Here is a 21,251-nt window from a genome sequence, read left to right on the forward strand (position 1 = left end):
AATTATTTGGGGGAGATGATGTCAGAAAATATCTATTTTTAGATTTTCATTCAATTAGATATTAGTCTAATATGGTAGAAAGATTATTAGAAGGAAATAATTATTGTCATTGTTTTTATTATTATTATTATTATTATCATTATCATAACTATGATTAATATTATTATCATTGTTATCATTGTTATTCTTACTTTTATTATTAGCATTATTAATACCATTATCATTTGTATTATCATTAGTATTATTACAATTATAAAAAATATATATTACATTTTTTAATATTATTATTATCATTGCTATTAGCATTATTATTATTAATATAATATTATTAGCATATTATTATTATCATTATAATTATTATTTCTATGCAGTTTATTGGAGGTAAAACTGATGCTTTTCTCCCTCTCTGGTTCATAAACTGCAGCGACGTCATTTGCTCTAAATGTCAGAATAAATGTTCTTTAACTAAACTGTTGCGCTGTTCAATGACCACATGAGGGCCTCTGTGTCCTCTCCACCTCCAGACCTCTCTCCTCATTTCAAGCCTTTGCCAAATTCCCCTCCTCCCTCCCCCTCCTCCCCCTTCCTCCTCCTCCTCCTCCTCCTCCTCTGTGCCTGCCAGTAGCCCCTCTCAGGCCGCGCAGGGAGGCACTCACACCCCGCTGACTGCGTTTAGCGGACGGGGCTCTCAGCTTGAGCCGGAGGGAGGAGGAGGAGGACGATGACCGGGAACCCGTGTGCCCGCAGGCTGGCCCGGCGCTCCAAGTCGGCGCTGCTGATCGCCGCTCTGGCCGTCCTGCTGGTCCAGACTCTCATCGTGTGGAACTTCAGCAATCTGGACTCCGCCGCCGGGGACGGAGGCGCCAGGAGCCGGGAGAAGAGAGAGGAGCGAGCCGCCGGGGGTCTCAACAAAGCCGACGGTCGTGCTCCTCGGAGGGGGCTGCAGAAGAAGGGAGACCCGCCGCCGCCGCTCGGAAAGGCGGCCGTTCGGCACAAGCTGCAGGCGGTATGTTTCAACCACATCTGCACTCGGTTTATGGGGGTTTAATTAGATTTTTATTTTTTTTTACACCTGTGTTTGCACCACCGACTGGAAAACCGCATGGCAGCCACAGAGAAGATGCTACTGACGGCTGCAGCTGCTCCACTGTTGTTGTGGCTTTTGCGTCAACACAGTGTGGCTTGTATGGAGATATGTTGTCGGTAGGCCAATTTAAGACGTCGATTCAGGGCCAATAAACCAGGTTAAACGGAACCGGCTGATTGTAGCCAATATTCAGGTGACTGTAATCACATCCAGTGTAACAGCAGCATTTGGACAAATGTAGAACTTAAAGCCAGAATCAATTTGTCTATCTAACAATCAGCATGATCAGGAGAAAACAGTGGTGTTGCTGTAAGAAAAGGGGCGATTTATTGATGATGTGCATTCTGAATAACAGAATAAGGTCGATTTAATCCATAGATATCTTCATTGGTGTTCTCAATTACATGTCACCTTTGTATTAAATCAAGAGCATATTTAATTAATCCCTTAATTCTAAACCTTAAAAGCCATTTCAGCTTTTCTGCATAGAAGGTGAAACTTTTAATGTCTGTTTCTAGATTTGTGATTTAGGGGTTTAATTAAAACCCTTCTCTTGGTGATGTTAAGGACTCAGGCACTTTAGGAAACTAGGAAATGATTAAGCCATTTGTATTCATGGTAACTGCTCCCCTCTGATATTAGCTTGTAAAAAGACAGTAGTAATTTAAACATAGTCAAAGTTAAAAGTCAAGTCTTTCTCTCTTTAGGTCAGTTTGCATCTTCTACATCACCGTGTGTGTTTGTGTGTGTGGCTTACATTCACATGTTTACATCACTGTGCAGTGTACGATCTTGGGGAGATTCCACTGTGTTTTATGTTCAGAAAATAACGTGTAATAATGTGTTGCTTCACCTGGTGTGATCCAGGTGTTCTCATGTTGTCAAGACATGAATGTACTGTATATGTGTGTCAGTGTGAGAGTGTGAGAGAGAGAGAGAGAGAGAGAGTCGGCTGTATTGCAGGCATCCATTTTTACGTCCTTTCATTACAGTTAACCGGATGCCCTGTGATCTTCCCTGTGTGTGTGTGTGTGTGTGTGTGTGTGTGTGTGTGTGTGTGTGTGTGTGTGTGTGTGTGTGTGTGTGTGTGTGTGTGTGTGTGTGTGTGTGTGTGTGTGTGTGTGTGTGTGTGTGTGTGTGTGTGTGTGAGAGAGAGAGCAGTGGTATGTCCTGACAGTTATTGGCTTTTAAAACAGTAGTGATACATGCCAGCACTTTTATAGGACATTGGTTTGGGAGGTGAAGGGAGACGGAGGGAGAGAGAGAGAGAGAGAGCAGGATGAAATGAAACAAAGGTGGATGTGAGAGCTGAGTGCGTTATTATAAAGTCTGAAGATTTGGCCGAGCTGCAGTGTGTTCATGGGTGTTGGATTAATCCGATGTTGCTGTTAAATCAAAACTATGAAGATACAGTATTTTGCTTCTGTTTTCATCTTTTTAATTTGACTATTTTTATAACCCAACCCCCTTTAAAAACATGTATTCAACATGGTTTCCCTCTTCAGACTCCAACAGCTTTGGGATAAGTGTATTTTTTTTTTTAAATACTTAAATATCAGCAAATGTTTTTTTCGCACTTTATATCTCAGTATGTGAATTAATTTTCAGTCATTCATTACATTTAAGATACTCGACTGTTACTTGATAAAAAAAAAAGAAATAAACGGATTCATCAATAATAATCATTAGGTGTACCCTTATAAATGAACTATTTTAGTTTTTTGTTGTTGCAGCTTTGTGAGCTTATCGGAAATATCAGTGAAGGTTGAACATGTGAAGGGGCTCGTGTGTGTGTGTGTGTGTGTGTGTGTGTGTGTGTGTGTGTGTGTGTGTGTGTGTGTGTGTGTGTGTGTGTGTGTGTGTGTGTGTGTGTGTGTGTGTGTGTGTGATGTGGACCGGAAGAAGAATCCTATTTCCAATAAAAAAAAGTGTGTGTGTGTTAAACTTTCACTGCAGCAGCTTCCACAGAACACAAAATACCAACAGTGTTCAGCTTTCCAGCAACCACACTGCAGGAAGTGAGTGTTTACAGGTGTGTGTGTGTGTGTGTGTGTGTGTGTGTGTAGCACCATGTGTACTGACTGTTGAAGTCCAGTTCAGTCGTGCATGGCGCCACAGTTGCACAACTCTCACATTCATCTCACCTTAGAGGGGATGGACAGACAGACACACACACACACACACACACACACACACACACACACACACACACACACACACACACACACACACACACACACACACACACACACACACACAGACACATCGAGTGCTGACCACATGTGTATCAGAGCTGATTCTTATCCTAACAGCCAGGTCAGATCAGATTAGAGGATTGGTTTGGATCAGGTTTCTCTGATAGGATTTATACTTTATAATCTAGTTTAGATTATTCGATAATCCCTAAATACTGAGTGTGGGTGTGTGTGTGTGAGAGAGAGAGAGAGAGAGAGAGAGAGAGAGAGACACAGAGAGTGTGCTCTAGTACTTCTGTATCTCTGAGGAGCATTTTAGGACTGTGACAGTGAGAATGTTTTAGTGGTGAAGGTTGGGATTAGACAAGTAGCTGTGATGGTTGTTAAATGTTTTTAGATCTCAAAGCAGCAAAAACATACTTTTGGAAAACTCAACATTTCTTTCCAGTCATATCATCTTCATTTGGTACTTTGTTGATTTAAGTAATTTTGTGCAGTTCCGTTCAATGATTTGTTGTCATTTGTGGTCACTTTTTCTCCTAAAACGAGCGATCACATGTCCATTTAAATGCTCTTCAGTACGTACGTTGGTAAGTGAACACATCACCGGTCATACAGCCTGACTGTCAACGCTGATTGTCTTAGGTTCAGTTGTAAGTTCAGACTGTTTGTGGTCGAAGCTGTGATGTTCAGTTTAATACAAAAGTAGCCTCTAAAGGCACTGTGCATGAATCTATAGCTCAGCGGTGTGTTGTTAAAGAGAGAGTTTTTAGATTATTATTGTTTCTGTGACTTTTGCTGTCATTGAATATGCTTATGTATTGGTAATATTAGGACACCAAACCTGCCCAGGGACTACAGATGAAAATAAGCTCTCCATCTTGCTTTGGCTCATTTACCTTGGCACGTTATTGTTGAATACATTTTAAAAAAAACAATAACAACAAGGTAGTAGTAAAGTTACAGTAAAATCCACTGCTAAAAGCTATAGATTTGTTAATTGACAAAGTAGTCAGTTCAGTCTAAATATCTGTTGTTAAAGATTTGTTCGTACATTCAAGGTTCAAAGGTCATTTATTGTCATTGTACAACAAAGGGTTTCATAACAAAATGCCTTTGGGATATTTGCAGGCACCTCTTGTCACCAATATCACTGATGCTTTGTAGATGGGTATCAATGATGTTCTGGGTGGATTTAATCATAGAGTCTGAGGATCAGGATTCAGGACCAGATAAAAGTTCCTGACAGTAGCTTAAAATACACAGGAATATTAATAACTTTACTTCTTATAGCAAAACTCATCAATTAAGAAAAACCCATAAGATTAAAGTGAGTCTTAAGACAAAGGAAGATACTGAGTTTGAATCTGAAAAACTTTTTTGTAGGTTAAAAGTGAAATTAATCGGGAAATATACCTACTTATTTCCTTATACATATATATCAGCGGTCCCCAAGCTTTTTTGCGCCATGGACCGGTTTCATGTAAGACAATATTTTCACGGACCGGCCTTCAAGGTGTGGCGGATAAACACGACGAAATAAAATGATACGACCGGCATGAAAACAATTATAAAATGCATAAGAAATACAACTCGCCATAACGCTGAATCAGTGGGAGCCCTGAGCTTGTTTCTCTGCAACGAGACGGACCCATCTGGGGGTAATGGGACACAAGGACACCCGAAGTGTGTTCCTTATGTCCAGTCTACTCCGTAATTTTGTTTTGATTGCTGTCACGGCTTCATTTTCGCTAGCTTGTGGGCTTACTTTTTGAGGTAACGTATCACGTGACCAAGACAAGCGTCTGGACATGTGTCAAGAGGCACAGGCAGATGTAATTACTAGAGAATCCGGTCATTTTGCAAAATAAGACATCTTTCAGACTGATAATCAATAAAATGGAAATAATAGAAGTTATTTATTCTTTCTCTGCGGCCCGGTACCAAATGACCGGTCCGTGGGCCCGGTGGTTGGGGACCGCTGATATATATAATATATAATGTTTACACAGATTTCTTATTATTCTTTTAGTCATGAAGCAGCAGCATCAAAGTGTTTCCAGACAGAACTGCAAAGTGTCTCAGATGTTCCTCTTTGCACAGCACACAATGCTCTGGCGTGTCACTCTCTCTATTGGCGATTAAGCACAACACAGTAATGTTTAAACCAGAAAGCTGCTTTTTTTCCTATTTTCTTTGAGATAATTCGCACTAAAACTGGCATGGATAGATTTAAATCCCTGCTGTAATCCCGGGAAACAGCCAGGTTTCACAGCAACATCCCGTCCCTTGTAATAAATAGTCCATTTAGCTTACTATCTGTCCATCTGCCTCTGTTTTTCCTTTTGTCTCGCCAACTCTATTTTCAGCATTTTGTTTAGGCGGATAACTAAACCGTTCGTTTCCAACATGGTATGTTTTCTGAAAGTTTCCTGATCCTCATTGGATTCGCAGTTTTTTAGTCTTGCTTCCTCTCTTAGATGAAGAGAGAGAGACAAAGGAGACACTGACCATCACAGACTATGATGAGTTTGACGGTGTGAAAACATAACCTTCAGCAAAATCATATTTATTTGAACCTGCTGTTTGAAAACCATTAAAAGACAACACCAGTTTTTAATCCTAATAATGAGACCTGGTCTTTATTGATCCATCGCTTCCTGATGTTTTCCAGAGGATAAACCGTTTTGATCTTAAAAACCTTTCCTGTGATGTCGCTGTTAGTTCTATTAAAGACTGGAGGAATGTTTAAGTCATCGGTGTGTTTTTCTTCACAAACCTTCCTGCAATGATTAGTTGATTAATCAAGTAGTCTGTCGATAGTCAAGTAGCCGTTTCAATAATAATTCAAGCAAAAATGGGACTCATCTTCTGGTTCCATTTATGTCACTTTAAACTGAAAATCTTTGGGTTTTAAAGTTTATTTAGGACAAAAAAACAAAACAACTAAAGATTAGAGATGCACTGATTCATTGCAGTTTTCTTTGCCGATTCGGAATTTTTCCAATTATCCTTTATTTGTTCATGATAGGAGTTTCTGATGCTGGATGAGATCGTTGAGAGTGGAGACATAAAGAAAGTTGAAAAGACTAATTTTCACCCACTTTTTTATATCTTGCAAAAACCATCTCAGACTGTCTGCTTTCTGACCAACTTTTGCGCATATTTAAACAATATTTCCAAATAATCTTCAAAAGAAAATTCAACTTGATTGCCAACTGAAACAAGTTACACTGAAAAATAGAATAATAACATTTGAACGTGTGTTGTTTTTGTCATCATTGCTGAAGGATTAAAAGATCTCCAGTCAGATCTGAAATAATAATAATAATAATAATAATAATTAAGCCTTTATTAGTCCCACAATGGGGAAATTATTTCTCTGCATTTAACCCATCCCGGAGGAGCAGTGGGCTGCAATGAAGCGCCCGGGGAGCAACTTGGGGTTAGGTGTCTTGCTCAAGGACACCTCGGCATGTTGCCGGTAGAGGGGTTTGAACCACCAACCTTGTGGTTACGGGACAAGCGCTCTACCTCATGTGCCACAGCCGCCCCAAATGAAGGAAAACAAAGTAAAAACATGATTAAATATTGTATTTCTATTAGTTTCTTGTGATAATGCTTTGGAGCTGCCCTCGTATCTGATGTTTCCAGCTCTTCACATGCTTCTTATATACGTCATGATTTATGGACTTCATCTGTTTCTACTTCACGTCGCATTTTGTTTTTATCAATACACCAACTTTTCCACTTTTGCCAATTTTAAACTGTAAGGTTTTCACTGAGCAACATGCTTCATGTTCCCACAGGTATACTGAACACACACACACACACACACACACACACACACACACACACACACACACACACACACACACACACACACACACACACACACACACACACACACACACACATATTACATTAATGCATGACTGGGGCTTCTAGCTGCTGTAAACAGCCTGGTGAATATGAAGGTGTTTTCTCTCTTACACACACTTTTAATTGTTCATAATGAACCACTTGTGAAGATAAAAACTGTCTTGAAATTTTTTTATTTTAAGGACATTTTGAGAAAAAATTCCAAAAGAGAATTTAAAGTATTGCGTGTTTCAATCCACTAACCATAGATGAAGTCGTTTGAGGACCTCAAGTCTAATTTAAAACTATAAAAAAAACATGTGGAAAACATGATGGAGATAGCTGAGAGTGACGCTAGTGAAGCTAGTTTAAAAAACTTGTCTTCACAAACTGAAACGTTGACGTTCAGCTGTGTTCAGCAAACAGTTATGAAACAATGCCATAGCATTTCCAGGTTTTTTCCTCTTCAGTGTGAACATGGCCTCTAATCAACAGATGTCAGAGCAACAGGCTTCCTTTCTTCTTCAATCCTTCCCCTCTCTCTCTCTCTCTCTCTCTCGTTCTCTCTCTCTCTATTCTTTTAATGTCTCTCGCCCCGGGCGCCTGAGGGAACTCTTGTCTCTTGTCTGTCGCCTTTATCATCGAGCAGCAGGAGGTCTGAAGGCGCTTCAATGAGAACCTGCTGAGGAGGAGAGCAAACTGACTCACACGGTCAGCAGGAAGGCAAAGAGTGTGTGTGTATGTTTGTGTGTGTGTGTATGTGTGTGTGTGTAAAGAATGATGTCTTTGTAGGTAAGGGCTGGGTGTTTTAGCTGTGGTCGGTCTCCATGGAATGCACGGGCTTCTGGGAAAAAACTCAGGAGGATCTGTGAAGGAGAGAGAAACCGTTTGTAGAGTTCTGTCGCTAGCAGACATTTTAACAGTGATGCCCAACATACGGCCCGCGGGCCAGAGAGGGTCCAGAGTGGTCCGCCGACCATTTTCTAATTCACAATGAAAATAAATTGACTAAATATAATACAAAATAATATATTTTACTAAATATACATATAGTACAAAAAAAATCAAATCCTTGCGCTAGAGGAAAAACGTGTATATATATATATATATACATATATATATACATTTTTCCCTTTAGCACCTCCCTCGGGACAAACATTACATTTTTCACACCACAGATGAAGAAAATATAAATCCTCAGTTGTGTGTGTGTGAGCCTGTGATTCTCTTTCTCTACACTTTATTCCTGGTTTCGTCTGTACTTTTACACTCACGATGATCGCAGGAGAGTTGAAAGTATTCTTGTGACTATACACACACACACACACACACACACACACACACACACACACACACACACACACACACACACACACATTCCTCTAAACTGATATTACAGATGAGATAATGAAAGGTTGTCTGAGGAGCAGGTGGCAAGAGCTGATATTACTACCTTCCCACAGACCCTCTGATAGTGTGTGTGTTTGTGTGTCATAAACACACTCTTTATCCCTGGAAAAGACAGATATAGGGCGATCTGTGGGATTAAAATACCCATCAAGGTCATGCGGCTTTGCCAGTGAAACGCACACACATTCATATATATATATATGAGTGTGTGTATAAATATCTGTCTTTTTGGCTGCAAAATGTTCCACTTTGTTCCCCAGTTAGTCTCTAAATGTGTCTGTCTGCTGTTTGCTGCTGGGCAGATGGAGTAAAGTGGCTTTATCAGAGCTTGTTTAGTGGAAACCGCTTCTGTTGATGAGACCGAACAAAAACAAAACAGTGAGCTGAGGGGAATAACAGAGTTGATGATACGTCTCTGTAGTTTCATCTTATAAACATAGTCATTTGATCTGTCGTAAAAAAAAAAAAAAAAAGTACTGATTTGCATCCTGTCCTGTGGTTGAACTAGTTTTGAGCAGATGGATGCATGTTTTAATGTTTTTGTTTGCTCTGCAAGAGGTTTGAGAAAAGTATCAACATGAATTAATCCGTCTGTGTAAAATAATTAGATTCTGTATCCAATATCTATTTCCGTCAATCCACCCTGTGGTTGTTTCTTCCTTCACTATTCCTCCTTTGTGATTTTTTAAGTCTAGAGCTGTACTGAATAGTTGGAAGCTTCGTTCACATTTTGAATTTGAATGCTGTGTCGCTTTTATCATCTCTATTCATTGTGTTTTGACCTGGTTATGCTGCACAGAGTCTGATAAAGATCAGTCTACACTGATATTATGAGAATTCAATTATTTGTAGAATTAGATTCCAGTGGTGGCTGTGTAGGATTGTTGCTGATCTGTGTGATCCAAACATTTCCAATGACTTTGTAGTCCAAAAATCTATTTTTTTTGAAAAAGGATAGATGTAAATATTTCCAAAATTCACAACATGTTTTAATCTAATGAAATATTCTTCTTCAATCCATTTTTGTTGCCGTTTAACATTTAAAAAAAAACACATTTTCACTCCAGAAAACAGCTCATCTTTCCAATTTGCAGCATTTGTCATTTAAATAGCAATTGACTGTGCAGCCGCACCTGGATTTTAAAAGGAATGTGTGATCTTTTCATTAATTCAGAGATAAATACTACTCTTTTGCTCCTTTTGCCTATTTTGAGCTTCTATAATTCGCCATTTAATTAGCAAAAATGGAGTTGGCTGTGCCCTAAATGCACCTCCCCTATGCACTTTAGACCATGCGTTACAGATCCTTTAAATAGGGCCCTTTATCGTTCTAGATCTTGAGATAATCACAATTCTGAAAACAGCATCTTTTAAATGTAGTCACTTTTTGGAGTTTGGACCAAGAAACATCAGTTTACATCCAGGTTTGACAGTATATCTCCTCGATGTGAGGAGGTCAGGAAGGACATTCATGCTTACAGGATGTCATTGTTATGGTTTTCTTTTAATACTTATTGTATCTTCTCCCTCACAGGACGTCTACCATTCCCACCGGCCCAAAGAGAAACTTCGCTTGGATAGCAACAACAATGAGAACTCTGTCCCTAAAGACTTTGACACCATCGACAGCAACAGCAACCTTGGAGCTCGATCTCAACGCCAGCGAGTACCGTTAGCAAACGCCAAACGCAAGCTGGACAAGGCACAAGCACAAAGCATGATGGGAAAATCTGCCAACGAGGTCCTCAAGTTCCCTCCTGTCCAACCGAGAGGGCTGGGCCACAATCACAACCGCACCCACGTCCGTAAACCCCACCCCCAGGTGCCGACGGTCCCGGCACCGGTCCAGGGGTCCAATCAGGATCCAGTTCTCTACCAGGTGAAGAAGTCGTCCACGCCGCTGCCGCCCGGTTTGGAGCCAAGGAAGGAGCATCTGCAGTGTGAGATCAGCGGGAAGGAAGCCATTTCTGCTCTGTCCAGAGCCAAGAGCCGAGAGTGTCGTCAGCAGATAGTGGAGGTCTACTGCAAACACAAAGACAGAGCACTAATGCCTGAGAAAGTGCCTCGCTACTGCCCCATAGAAGGTGACACCAGAACACTCAACTGTGCAGAGAAAATCAATAAATTAATGACTAATAATGATGGATTAATGATACAGTTGTTGGATATTGTCAGGGGCTAAAATAAAACGTAGAATGTGTCTCTTAAGTACAGGTAAAGACCATCTAATTATAGTGTACTCTAATTTGCAGACAAAAGTTCCTGAAAGAATACACATTTTGATTAAACTTTAAACTTTATTTTCATTATTATTATTTAAGTATTAAGCAACAAAACTCCAACTTTGTTATCATGAAATATTAAACAATTAAAGTTGGTGAAAAGGAGAAGCTTTGTTAATATTTTTCTGTTGACTGAAGGGTAGAAAAATAATAGAAAAATGTGTGGAAAAGATCTTGCTTTGGTAAAAATTGAAAGCTCCATTTTCGACTTTTAATTTTCTTAGAGTCCCTTAAAGTAAATATATTTTTGAAACCATCAATTGATCAGTTGCCAAACATTCTGTAGTTGCAGCTTCTCAAAAATGAGAGCTTGCTCTGTATGTTTTATTTTATTTGATGATAACTAAATGTCTTATTGTTGGAGACCAAATTATGACTTGATCAATCAAGAGAATTATCTGTTTAACCAACAATTAAAAGCTGTTGTTATTTAGGAGCCTATAAAACACACAAATTTAGATTAAGATTAGCCATAACTCAAGCTACGTGTTAGCATTTTGTAGCCACCAGATGCTAACTTGGTGCACGATAATAGTTATTCTTAACTTACATGTAGACAGCAAGCACTGTTGGCCTAACATCAGTAGATTTCCTCTTGGAAAATAAAGTCGCTTTATTTCATGTTACTTGTTGGATACTGTAAAGATTTCTTTTTCTGTTGGACCTATACTTATAGTATGGCTGTAATCCAGAACACGAGCACCCGGAGTTATTGAACATAGTTAGTTTAAAGGTATTAACCTATGATTTAAGGACTGATTTATCCTTCATGTTAACGCAGCCTGTGATTGAACCAGTCAACAAATGAAAGGGTGCCGACTGAAAGACAAAAAGCGAAGGAATTGGGACGAGCAGGCGGCTGCTCTGAAGTGGTTGCAAAAAGTCTAAGAGGGATTTCTTACTTCTAAATTTACCCTTTTGAGAAGCATTTTTAACCCGGCACGTGCCAGAGCCATGAAGAGGCATCCAGTTTGTTGCCAGCTCTATTCTCAGAGACTTAAAGATGGGATAGCCTCAGCGAGGATGCGACTCAGCCGGCGTAATTACACCCCAATTAAACAAGCAGTTTGTAGTCTTATTTTTGGAATGGCTGACTAATGATTTACTTGTAGTCGTGCTCTCTGAACCACCCTGGGCCGATTGAGGTTTAATTTATATGATTATAGGCTGCTTTGATGACACACTAGTCATTATATCCACAGACTGGAGCTGCAGTGAAAGATGATTCGGTTTCAGTTGAGTTTGACTGACGTGAGCTCAGTGTGTCAAAGAGAACGAGAGGCTTGTTGAATCATAGTTTGGTGTTTCTGCATTCAGATTTAAGTGTGCATTCCTATTGGTGCACGACATCACTGACTCCCTCTGCCTGCACAGCAGCGCTCGGCTGAGCCACCTGATTACAGTTATTTCTCCTCAAACTCCCAATCCCAGCATGCCCCCGCAGCTCGGCAAGGTCACTAATTAGGCCATGCAGGCCTCAACCCGCGCCATCTTTAGAGCGAGCGTGATGATGGAGAAGCATTAGGCTGTCAGAGGGTGTGTATATACAAGAGGCAGATTTAGCTCAGCAGCCACAGACGGCAGGATATTTCCAGGAAAGGTGGAAGTAAAGATGGAGGACCCGAGTGGAGAGCAGGGTTGACAGTGACAGTTGTGTTGTGGCAACCAAGAAACAAAAATCCAGCATTTAGGATGTGTCTTGCCATTCTCTTTTCAGATTTGTGACCAATAATGTGTGCTGAAAAATGCTTAATCTCAATAAAGGTATCACAAACAAGAGCAGTAGGCCTGCAAATTGTTTCTTGATTAACGGTTTTGTCTAATAAAAGTCAGAAAATAGTGAAAATGTATAATTTCCCACAGCCCAATATGATGTTTTCAAATACTTTTTACTCTACAAAACCCCAAAATATAAATGTCCTATTATATAAGACAAAGAGAAGCAGAAATCCTGCCGTGAGAAGCTGGAATTTAACAATGTTCGCCATTTCATTGTCTTTTTATTCACTAATTGATTCATAGTTTCAGCCCTGGACTGCAGACCTTTTTTGCAGATGTCAGAAATTCAAGAAAAGTGCAGAAAGAAAACAGTATTCAGTGCTGACATGAACTGTATTTCTAACAGGAAATGACAGCATTATTGAAAGCATCATTACATTTAGATCATGTTAAAAAATGTCTCATGAGCTGACGTCCTTTGTCCTCTCTGTCCAGGTAAAGCTAATGTCAACGTACAGTGGGACGAGGCCCCCTCAGAAGCTGCCCAGCTCGTCCCGGCACGGATCGCCTTTGTCCTGGTGGTCCACGGCCGAGCCTCGCGCCAGTTCCAGCGTCTCTTCAAAGCTATCTACCACACCTCGCACTACTACTACATCCACGTAGACCTGGTGAGACCGACCGTCACTCTGACAAACAACTTATTTTATTTGTAGGCAGGATTACAAATGGGGGACGTCATCTTCCTGAACCAGAGCCAGAACGAAAGGGACAGAAAATGTACAGAAAAACGACTAACCTGAATGAGACTGACACAGCTGTAGGCTTTACTTACACTATAACAAATCTTAAAGCGATTCTTTGACTGACATGACAAGCTTCAAGTTTCCACCAAGAAACCACTAAATGCCTCTGTGTCGACTGACAATGACGTTTATGGCACAGATATGTCAGACACTGCTGATCCCTCCCTCTGCAGAGAAATGGCTTACCTCTTATTGGCCCTCAACAAGCTCAACACCAGATCTATTTGAGTTGTTGAAAGAAATGGATGACGATTGGGGTATGTGGCAAACCCAGAGCAGCAGATTGTTAGCTCTCAGTTAGAATGGAAGTACTAGCAGCATTTCCATATGAAAGGGAGTAATTTCGTTCAGTGTTGTTATCAAAATATTTAATGGTGATTTTTTAAAACTGTTATGAAAACAAAAGCACGCTGTAACCTTCCTTCTTGTGGTCATTTTCCTCCCGTCTCAGAGGTCCAACTACCTCTACAGAGAGATCCTGACTCTGGCCGGCCGGTACCCCAACGTCCGGGTGACTCCCTGGAGGATGTCCACCATCTGGGGCGGGGCCAGCCTGTTGACAATGTACCTACGCAGCATGGAGGACCTGCTCCAAATGTCCGACTGGTCCTGGGACTTCTTCATCAACCTCAGCGCTGCAGACTACCCCATCAGGTGAGGCACTGGGTCAGCCACAGGAAGCAGAAAGCAGAGGGGAAACCTCAATTTACTTTTGATGTTGCACGCAGAAATACAATTTTAATTAAACCTCATTTGTGAGGTTCAAGGATTCAGTTGTTCACGTTTGCATTTCATTTGCATTCAAAAAACAGAAATTAAGGACCAGTTTTTCAAGTGAACGAGGCCTATCATTGCCTTAATCAGGTTTTCTATTTTTGCTTGTACCAACAGACAGAAATGGTCTCTTTGAAACAAACTCTTGATCCGTAAAGGTTTAGTTGAATTCCCCGCACTGTTGCCTGTTTGTATCCCTGCAGAAGACTGTCGAAGATTTATCGATCATGTCACGTTCCATCCAAACACACAGCTCATTGATTTGTTGAAGCCTTGTTTGGTTTGTTTAAGTTCTTATGGATTCGGTTACGTGGCCAGTAGCCCTCAAGTGCATCGACTCTGAATGGATCGTGAGTCTATAGTTCTGAAGAGGAGCCCTTTTAATGGCTCTCTTGCTGCTTGGGGATTTGAAGGGATCTGTTTTGTGGAGGAAAGAGCTTGGCTGTGATCGGTTGAGATATTGACTGCTGATTTGCTGGCTGCAGCCGTGAAGAAAAGAAGTAACATAAAGAGGATTGTGGCGGTTAGTCTTGTGTTTGACTCATGTGTGCAGTAATCTAGAAGAGGTCCAGATGGGTGTGTCCTTTCCAGATAGGCGAGTTCAATTCATTTTCTGTCAATCGACTGATTGTTTAAACTCTGGTAATGTGGTACTACTGCAGCATTAAAGCATGGTGGAATTAGCAAGCTAGCTAACTAGCCAACTATCTGATTGTTAGCAAATTCCACCTTGCTTTAATGCTCCACTGATTACAGAAAATTAGCTCTATACGCTTGGTTACGTTACTATTCCACGTTACTATTCCTACTGCAAAACCTCACCTGAGTGGGTCAGTGAATTTTCATAGAAGTTAGCCCACAACAACCGTTGCAATGGTAACATACACAAATAATGGCCGCCGCTCTGACCATCCTGCTATGTTGATTTGAATGGGAATGTCCCTTATACTCCTGTTCTATTTAAATGGCAAGAAATAAAACACACACATGCACACACACACACACACACACACACACACACACACACACACACACACACACACACACACATACACATACACACACACTGATCGATTCTCTGTCCTCCCATCAAAGTGACCGTTTGAACACCCTTCCAGCTAAAATCCATAGCACATCCACAGCATTAGCACGACACCATCGATAGTTATGACATCATGGAGAGGGAGTCAATGGAACTGTGTGTGTGTGTGCGCGCGTGTGTGTTTGTGTGTGTGTTCGTGCTTGTAGCCACTCTATGTTTCTCTGTCAAGAAAAGGTCACACAAACTAATATCAAACTGAATATCATGTGGTTTCAGAGGATCAAACAGAGAAACAAGCAGTCAATCCCATTGATTTTAGCAGTGGGTATATTATTGACTTTTTTTTCTTATAAATATATGATGGACAAAATTCATACTTTTACCTAAAGTCAAAGCAGTGAGTTTATCTCACAGTGATATCTCACATGTGGGTCCGTAGAAAGAGATACATTTAGGAAATGCCGTGTTTCTCATCATTTATCTAGATGAGATGAATCTGAGATGTGACCACATGTTGCAGCAGATTTATATATGTGTGTGTGAGATACAGACGAACACCGACATGCCCACAAACGCACACACGCCGCCTGAGGTTCGTCTTAACGACTGCAATCAAGAGTAATCACAGCGATCTGTCTGTCTGCTGTCCTGTCTCCTCTTTGGGTTGACAGCGGGTTTGATCTGTGTGCTTTACAGCTCACACTGCATGCTGGGAGTGGCTGTTTGAATCTGATTCGTGGTCAAACACAGCAGCTTAGCTGTTTGCTCTCAGCTGGAACAGGAAGCTAAATAAAAAGGTCCAGCTGTCCCGAAACAGAGTCACATGGAGTCACTCTGATTCCCTTAAATGGAAGGTTGTTTTGCGTTGTTTAAAAGAAAGAGACGATTTGTTCAAATATTTAACTGCATCCTGCTTAGACGTGTATCCATTAAAGGGGTGAATGTCCTCTAACAAGAGTGTTGCGTGAGTCTTTTTGATGTTTTGGTGGTTTTTCTTCCTGCTGAGGCCAAACACACACAAAGACACGCTAGGATGTTATATAAGAGGAGTTTAAAAGCACAAAATGTTTTTGCGAGAATGGACTTTCTAGATCAGATTTGTATTTAGCAGTGATGGCATCAGTGTACTGATGGCACCAAATTTAATGGTAATTCAACCAAAAGTTGTGGAGACATTTCGGTAAAAACCAGCCATGTGAACATTTATGGTAGCATTATTGTCATTCCATCACTATGCCGTCACCAGAGCCTCTCAGCTAGCGTCACTAAAACACCATTATACAGTACCAGTCAAAAGTTTGGACACACCTTCTCATTCAACTACTTTGAAGAATCTAAAATATAAAACATATTCTGGTTTGTTGAGCATTTGTTTGTTTACCACATAATTCCATATGTGTTCCTTCATAGTTTGGATGTCTTAAAAATAAAAATAAAGAAAAACCATTGAATGAGAAGGTGTGTCCAAACTTTTGACTGGTACTGTATCTGCCCCAGAGATCAATAGAGTAACATGTGAAGTAACCAGTTTACAGTGTGATGCTGAGGCTGATGATTGACAGCTGCTGTCTCCCTTCAGGACCAATGAACAGCTGGTGGCTTTCCTGTCCAAGTACCGCAACATGAACTTCATCAAATCTCACGGCAGAGACAACGCACGGTAAGAGAGAGAGAGAGAGAGAGAGACTGTCACTTTCAGTGTCTCTTTATCACAGCTTCTCTCTTTTCTCCATTACGTTTGTTTTTCATCTGAGGATAGTCATTTTGTTTTTGTAAGGGAATTAAGTGATGGATTCAGTAGTTCTTCCACTACTTGTCTTTCTCCTACTTCTTCTTCTTCTTCTTCTTCTTCTTCTTCTTCTTCTTCTTCTTCTTCTTCTTCTTCTTCTTCTTCTTCTTCTTCTTCATTGATTTCAGGTCTTCTTACTCTTCTCAATCCTCTTTTTTCTTCTTCTTCTTCTTCTTCTTCTTCTTCTTCTTCTTCTTCTTCTTCTTCTCTATATTTTTCTCCTTCCTTGTCATTCCTCTTTCTTGTTCCTCTTCTCCTTTTCTTCCTGCTCATCTCCTTACTTCTTCTTCCTTTTTCCATTTCCCTTTCTTTTGTTTTGATCCCCTTTGTCTTCCTTTTGTTCCTCCTCATTCTTGTTCATCTTCTCATTTCTCTTCTTCTTCTTCTTCCTTTTGTTCCTCTTCTTCTTCTATTTCTTCTTCTTCTTCCTCCTCTTTTTCTTGTTCTTCTTTTTCTTTCTCTGATTCCTCTCCTTCTTCCTCCTCTTTTACCTCTTCTTATTCCTCTTCATGGTCTTCTTCTTCCTCCTCTTCTTCATCTTCTCCTTTCTTGTCTTCATCCTATTATTCTTCCCCTCATCCCCTTCTGATAATAAAAACAATAGTAGTTTAACTCAGATTTTAGTAGTATTCAGTCGGTGCCATCAAGTGGATGAATATTAAAAAAGACTAAACAAGAAAAAATGCTGGAAAATGACAGATTTCTTGGTTAGTCATGTTAAAATACATTGTTTCTTCTTAAAACTATGTCAGACTTCTAAATCAATTACATATCATTTAGTTTCTTGTCCTGACAATAACCTGTTTAGTCTCAAAGGCACTCACAGTCTGCAGGCTTAGTGACGGATCAGAGGCTGAATAGTGAGCTTGTATTCACTAATGATATTCATACAGTACAAAGTACACAGTACACAGTACACAGTACACGTCTCTCTCCACAATACGACAGTAAAAGTGTCTCAGGTGGAGGTCTTTATACAGTAATCAGCTGAACACTGGATGCCTGTTTCCTCTCAGCTTCATCCGTAAACAGGGTCTGGACCGCCTCTTCTACGAGTGTGACACCCACATGTGGCGTCTCGGGGACCGCAAGATCCCAGAGGGCATTGCGGTGGACGGAGGCTCCGATTGGTTCCTGCTCAACCGGGCCTTTGTGGACTACGTGGTCAACTCCAGAGACGAGCTGGTCGGCAGCATGAAGCGCTTCTACGCCTACACACTGCTGCCTGCCGAGGTAACAAACACCCACAACACACACACACACACACACACACACACACACACACACACACACACACACACACACACACACACACACACTCACACGATTAGTGAGTCACAAACAAACAAAATTTGCCACAGTTAAAAATTAGACAGACATTTGATTGTTATAAAATATAATAAAATACAATCATATAAAATATTTCGTCCTAAATAGCACTGAACAACAATCCAGGATCTTTCTTAAAAACAACCATATAACTCCCAAAGTCAAAGAACTTATTATAAGATTTATCACTTTTGACAGTAATCATTTTTTGCAGCTGTGTTTCATTTTGTTTGTAGATTAGAAAAGTCATTGTCATTAAACCTGTTTGTCTCTCTGTTTTCTCCTCCACCTCCAGTCGTTTTTCCACACCGTGCTGGAGAACAGCGCCCACTGTGAGACCATGGTGGACAACAACCTGAGGCTCACCAACTGGAACCGCAAACTGGGATGTAAATGCCAGTACAAGCATATTGTCGACTGGTGTGGCTGCTCACCCAACGACTTCAAGCCCTCGGATCTGCCACGCTTCCAGGTGAGACTTTATTACATTTGTGTTGGAAGAGCTGGTTGGAGACGTTTTTAGAGACTTTTAAGATCACTGAAAATAATCTGGCGTCTTTCTGCTTACTTTGTGTACCTTCTGGAAAACTGCAGCCATGAAGCTGTTGAACGAGATTAAGGCCTGTGTTTCTGTGCAGCTCTGCAACAGCGTGGTTGCCTTTTTCTGAGATGCAGAGTTCAAGTTTTTTCTTAGACAGATGGACCACTTCGTAATTAATTTAAATGCAGAGCTATATATATATATATATATATATATATATATATATATATATGAAGCCTCAAGTTTGGCATTTAGGTCGTCGCCATCTTGGATTACGGCTTTCACCATCTTGGTTTTTCAACCAGTGGCTAGAAGTGACCATGTTTGGACTGAGGAGGACGTAGAGACGCTGTATACGTCTCTGGTAGAGACCTGTCAATCAGCCCCGCCCTAAAGCATACCTTGCTTTATGGTCTATTTGACTCTAAATGGACCATAATTTACTAAATGAACATCATGCTGTATTGAAGAAGACTTGAAACTAGAGATTGAGACCATAAACTCATGTTTACAATGTTTACTGAGGGAATAAATCAAGAGAGAAGTAGAGTCATTTTCTCATAGACTTCTATACAACCAGAGGAGGCGCCCCCTGATGGACATTAGAGAGAATGCAGCTTTAAGACACTTCATTTTTCAGAACTGGAGGTTGCCGGTAAAAATGTGAAAGGTTCTCTCTAGAGCCAGTGTTTGGTTTGTTGAAACTCTTTATCTGCTGGTTGTTTACAATGTCATGTATAGTATTTATTTCAAAGAATAAGAAACCCCTGTGTTTTATCTCTTTTCTACCACGACTGATGACATGAAATGCAACAGATGTGGTTTAAACTCCTCAGTAGTCATAAAGCTTTCCATGAGTGAACATTCTTTGGATTTTTTTGGATCATATGTGATAATGTTGCAGCCCTATAATGAGCGGTAGAGCTCAGAGATAAAAGTCTTCATGTTCAGTCCCTCTGTTCTGCCCACCCGTCCCTCGGTCGCCGAGGACCAGAATAGCTTTGTATTCACAAATTAGCGGCGCTGCTTTTTACTGACATCAGGAGGTCCTCGGCTCCCTGTAACGACAGACCTGAGGACAGCGTCTTGCGGTGGAGCTACTGATGGTTTCTATAAGAAGAGCTGATCCTGGAAACAGCTGTACACTTTGGGTAGTTGGTATATTTAGAGCTTTATAGCTGGTTGCCGCTGAGGTTTCTAAGGTTGTCATTATCATAATGCCGGGGTTCGCCAGCTAGAAAGACGGAGCGGAGTCCTGAATGTAAAGGTCAGGATGGAACACACATGTACAGTACAGTACAATTCACACACTCTATTTCCATCATTTACCGGTTGAGACTCTGTGGGATTTAGAATGTCTCAGGAAATGAAGACTTGTGTTTTTGTGCGGCATGTTGTTTGTTGCTGGTGTTTTTATCAGAGTCAGGATCCAGTTATAATCACAAAAACCAAAGAGTTTCGACTAATCATACATTACCAAGCAAAGTCTTTTTTTACATATTATAAAATACTAAAGATTATTGACTGATTAATTAATAATGAAAACAATCATTATTTGCATTGCTAATATTGTTTATAACTGAAATACTCAATGAATCAATCAACAAGTTTGATAATCAATGAATCATTTAAATTAATTCTTAAAAGCAAAAGCTGAAAAAACATTCTCTGGTTGGTTCTCAAATGTAAATATTTCCTGCTATATTATAAAAGTAAAGTTGTATGTCTTCTTTCGGACAAAAATAATCAGCAGCTAAATGAATAATGCAAATTATTGTTGCAGAAGTTACAGCGCTAATATTGTTATAATAAGCCTTTTACAGATTATTTCCCTGCTTTTCTGTGTGTAATATTTAACTTTTGTGTTTTGGACCGATTGATCAGATAAAAAAAGTTATTTAATGTTAATAATTTAAAGATGAATCAATAATCAAAATGATTGTTGTTCACAACTTTAAAACCTGTTAAATCTTGACTAAATTAAGCTGAACATCTCCAACAAGAGAGCGGCTGCTTGAATCATATTTCCTGACCTCCTTCAGGGAGAGCAGAGAACATACAGTAGAAGAACTTTTATATAATTCCCCTTCGATCTTCTGATGAAGGACACAAGAATCCCTGGTGACCCTGGAGGTTTCCTCTGTTGTCTTTAGCCGTGTAAGGACACAGATGGTTGGGTAACAGCCCCAGAATAACCTCACAGATAGAACTGCATACTGGGCAGTCCGGTCTGCATGGCTCTCATTAGTTTGGGGTTTCCTGGCTCGCTGGGGCTGACGGGGCCGGTTTGGTGAAGTCACACCCTCCTGATGACATCATAGACCACGCCCTTCCTCTCTACAGACTGACACAGTGTGTGTCTATGATTTGATGTGGTTTTCCAGAGAAAGTTCTCAGATATATTTAGTCTGTTTCCATC

The 21,251-nt window shown here is 40.4% G+C and overlaps 1 protein-coding gene across 1 annotated transcript in view; it reads left to right on the forward strand.

The window, feature by feature from the left end:
- The first annotated feature begins 721 nt into the window (after nucleotides 1-721).
- The window catches only part of LOC129098702 (xylosyltransferase 1-like), a 29,215-nt gene continuing 8,685 nt past the window's right edge, over nucleotides 722-21,251 (forward strand). The window contains 7 exon segments of the mRNA XM_054607784.1: nucleotides 722-1,006; nucleotides 10,088-10,637; nucleotides 13,050-13,222; nucleotides 13,809-14,011; nucleotides 16,753-16,833; nucleotides 17,979-18,195; nucleotides 18,587-18,763. Coding sequence (XP_054463759.1) covers nucleotides 722-1,006; nucleotides 10,088-10,637; nucleotides 13,050-13,222; nucleotides 13,809-14,011; nucleotides 16,753-16,833; nucleotides 17,979-18,195; nucleotides 18,587-18,763 — 1,686 coding nt within the window.

This window comes from Anoplopoma fimbria, chromosome 11 (assembly GCF_027596085.1).
Source record: "Anoplopoma fimbria isolate UVic2021 breed Golden Eagle Sablefish chromosome 11, Afim_UVic_2022, whole genome shotgun sequence".
Taxonomy (NCBI): Eukaryota; Metazoa; Chordata; class Actinopteri; order Perciformes; family Anoplopomatidae; genus Anoplopoma; species Anoplopoma fimbria.